Source organism: Morone saxatilis, unplaced genomic scaffold, assembly GCF_004916995.1.
Source record: "Morone saxatilis isolate NCDOM2014 unplaced genomic scaffold, NCSU_SB_2.0 Contig1, whole genome shotgun sequence".
NCBI lineage: Eukaryota > Metazoa > Chordata > Actinopteri > Moronidae > Morone > Morone saxatilis.
Genome location: NW_023339651.1, coordinates 15,569,009 through 15,572,336, shown reverse-complemented (window position 1 = coordinate 15,572,336; position 3,328 = coordinate 15,569,009). Strand labels below are relative to the sequence as shown.

The window sequence follows — 3,328 nt, the reverse complement described above, 5'->3', positions numbered from 1 at the left end:
AAGAGAGAGATTATGTTGTTAAGCTAGTTGTAGATCATAATACTTTAACTGCCACTGTGGCTCCATATCCTTCCCCAAATCCCGAGTGAAATTGTTTTTGCTTGTCAACTCTCATCTTGACATTTGAATGAAAAGCTTTTTAACTGCTTGAAGACTGTGAGTGTAGTCCGTTTTGTGTCTAGTCTATTAACACGTTTAAAATCCTTCCTCTTTCAGTGTTGGTTAGTCATAATACTCTAATTGGAAAATGCTCTAGGCCCAATACCTTGAATGGGCCAAAGTGTGTTATGTACAGATTTTAGCTTACCAATTATCACGAAAAACCACCACTATGATAAAATATGAGATGGAATAAAAACCACTAAAACATTTTTTAATCCTTATGATAAAGCTGGGAGTTAATAAATATGATTAGAAGCAAGAATTCATCATAACAAGCATTTTTGTAAAGTCATCTGAGAGAAAGACTAGACTTCTGAACCACCTCTGTCCTCAGGCTTTACAAAATCTAGTCCGTGACGGGAGCCAATCACATTTTAACTTTCAGAGAGAGGCATTCCTATTGGCTGTTTTTCACAGGGATTCCTGCTGCTGTTTGATTTGTACACTGAGAAAGGCGTAAAGGTTTTGCATAGGTTTTGACTGGTTTTAGGTTTAGTAGCATTTAGCGTGACGTGCACATTGCAACCATTTGAACCACAGCTCAGCCTTCCAGCATGCAGGAGAGAACTATGGTGGTCACAAAATCTAGTGAAACTAGGCCTAATCCAGAGCCAGTTGCAGTTTGTCCGTTCTGCGGGCCTACTGTAGAATCATTTTGTGGTGCTCTTTTTTTCTGAGGTAACAATATACAAAGATTCTTTTATTTTCAGGTGATATATACAATGAATTAACATACCTACCTTCCATTTCTGCCATAGATGCTCTAAAATGTTACACTTACTGGATTGACAACCATTAATTGTGGATTTCCTCTCATGGCTGAGTGCAGAGATGAATGTAGATGTTTTTTATGTGATGCAGTCTATCCATCAGTCCACACTCAGTGTCCTTTTAACGATCCACTCCAGACTACTGGTCATCAAGAATTGATGTCTCTCAGACTCCCAGCTACTGTCCATCGCTCAGACTTACTGTAACACAGACAGTTGGTCTTTGAAATAGTTTGGACAGCCTGATGTTTCTTCTGTTTAAAAGAACCATAAAACTAAACGTGTGTTTGGGTCATGTGGAAAGGTATTTTCCTACATTGAACGGGTTGTGTGTGTTGGAGGTTTGAGATTCACCCAGACCTCAATTAGTGTCTGTTTTTGTGTTTAACACAAGGAAAGCTGCCAGAATGAAGATTGAAACCAACTTCTGTCCTCAGTTCAAACTAAGAGAACGAATGTGGAAAGAACTGAATTGGTGAACATGACCAACCAAGCTACCAGAAGGCAGTATGGTTACAGTATGGATTATTATGACACTTCTGAGTAAAGGTTTGGGAAAGTTCAAGGTCATGTGGTTCCATGAGGTTCGGCTGCCTTACTAACTTACCTAAGCTAAGCCACCACTATTGGCTACGGCCCAATGATAACATGACTGGCATCTGAACAGCATGTTAACAGGTTAAAAAATCAATCCATCTAGGAAGTTTTCTGAGCAAACATTGCTTTATTCCTGCAGGCACAGTGCGCTGCAGTGGCCCATCAGCCTCCTGAGCTGTCATCAGCTAGTGTGGTTCAGAAAGGCACTTGTAACCTTCTCATCCTGCAGCCACTTCTGCTTTAATTCTGTCTTCCTCTATAGCTGATTGTGTTCTCACAGTGTCACTTGCTGTAAGAGGCATCACGACTCCCATCAGAGTCTGTGAGCCGCATTCTCATCTCTCTTTCTCTCTCTTTCTCTCTCTCTCTCTCTCTCCCCTTTCCCGCCTCCATCCGTTTCACCGTGCAGCACTGAAGAGCCCGGCGGCCTTTCACGAACAGCGGAGGAGTCTGGAGCGAGCAAGGGTGAGAGTCTTAAAGTACAGTGATTTTCTCAGTAGACTTGCTTTGTCGAAGCTGTGTGGGGCAAAACGTTTACAGTATGTATAAACAACATAGATCACAAAGCACTTTATGAAATTGAATTCTACTGTCAGGATAGGCACTTACATGCTGCCAGGAAATAACAAATCGAAAGCTAAGGTGCCGTACAAATAGTGGTACTCTTCAGGGACCAAACCAACAGGGTTACTCAGCACTATTAGCATGCTTTTTAATAACTGAACTTCAGATCTACTTTCTGCAATCTGGAGCGCCAATAATGCAAAGTTGCTTCATGAAACATTTAAATTCTGCAGCTAGTCTGTTTATGTAACGGAATAGTAATTCAACCAATGCCTGGTTTGCTTTTAGTTTTAGCAGTTGCCATTAGCAACGAGAACCATCTTTGTCGAACAAAGGAAAAAAAGCACCTGCTGCAGTATTAGACACACTGTTAAACAGTTCATCTGTGGTAAGCGTGGGGTTGAAACACTGTGGCAGCGCAATTAAGATGGAAACTAACTAAAAAAATGTATCTACAGTATCAGTTTATTGCATTGTAACAGTTGTCAATTAAAGACTTCTGCACACTCTATTGTTTCTCATCCTTTGTCTTGTGATCTGTTTTGAGTGTCTTGTGATCCTCTTTCTTACATCTGCTACCCCTCCGTAATGTGTTTTCTCCAGACCGAGGACTATCTGAAGAGGAAGATCCGGAGTCGTCCTGAGCGCTCAGAACTGGTCAGGATGCACATTCTGGAGGGTGAGTTTTTACCTAAATGTGGAACTGCACTTTTAGACTCAAGAGAACTCCTTTAGTGATACATATAAAAAGTGATCTAAAAGTGTAGAGTTAAAGGTGGAAATACATGACACTTGATGAAAAAGGGAACCACACAGTAAACAAAACGGAACAAATTCCGTGTGATAAGGTTAATTCCTAGGTCCTACTTCATATTTATATGTGGACTGACTGAGGCAACAAATTTCCTGGAAAGGACAATAAAGAATCAATCTGGTTAGAGTTAAATAGCTATTTCTTATCATTTGATGTCACTGCGTGGCTACATAGATCTAAGCCTGGAGTTACTTTAGAATGAATTTAATCTTTCTGATGCTCAGTTGTATCTGCCAGATTTAAAAAGTCTTCATAAAGTGGCGTCTTTGGTTGCATCATGTATTTTTATGTTTGGTATATCATCTTGACTCAATGCTGTCCCTTTATTGTAGTTCTTGTTAAAGCAGCTGCTGTGGGTTTTAGTTTGGACCCTAAAACGCTATAGAAACTCCCATATATAATATTTATTTATATATTTTTA

General features: G+C 40.1%; 1 protein-coding gene across 1 annotated transcript in view; it reads left to right on the top strand.

Annotated features, from left to right (window-relative positions):
• mrtfab (myocardin related transcription factor Ab) overlaps positions 1-3,328 on the top strand; it is a gene marked incomplete in the record, with an annotated part of 45,858 nt that overhangs the window by 33,423 nt on the left and 9,107 nt on the right. The window contains 2 exon segments of the mRNA XM_035657950.1: positions 1,939-1,994; positions 2,697-2,772. Coding sequence (XP_035513843.1) covers positions 1,939-1,994; positions 2,697-2,772 — 132 coding nt within the window.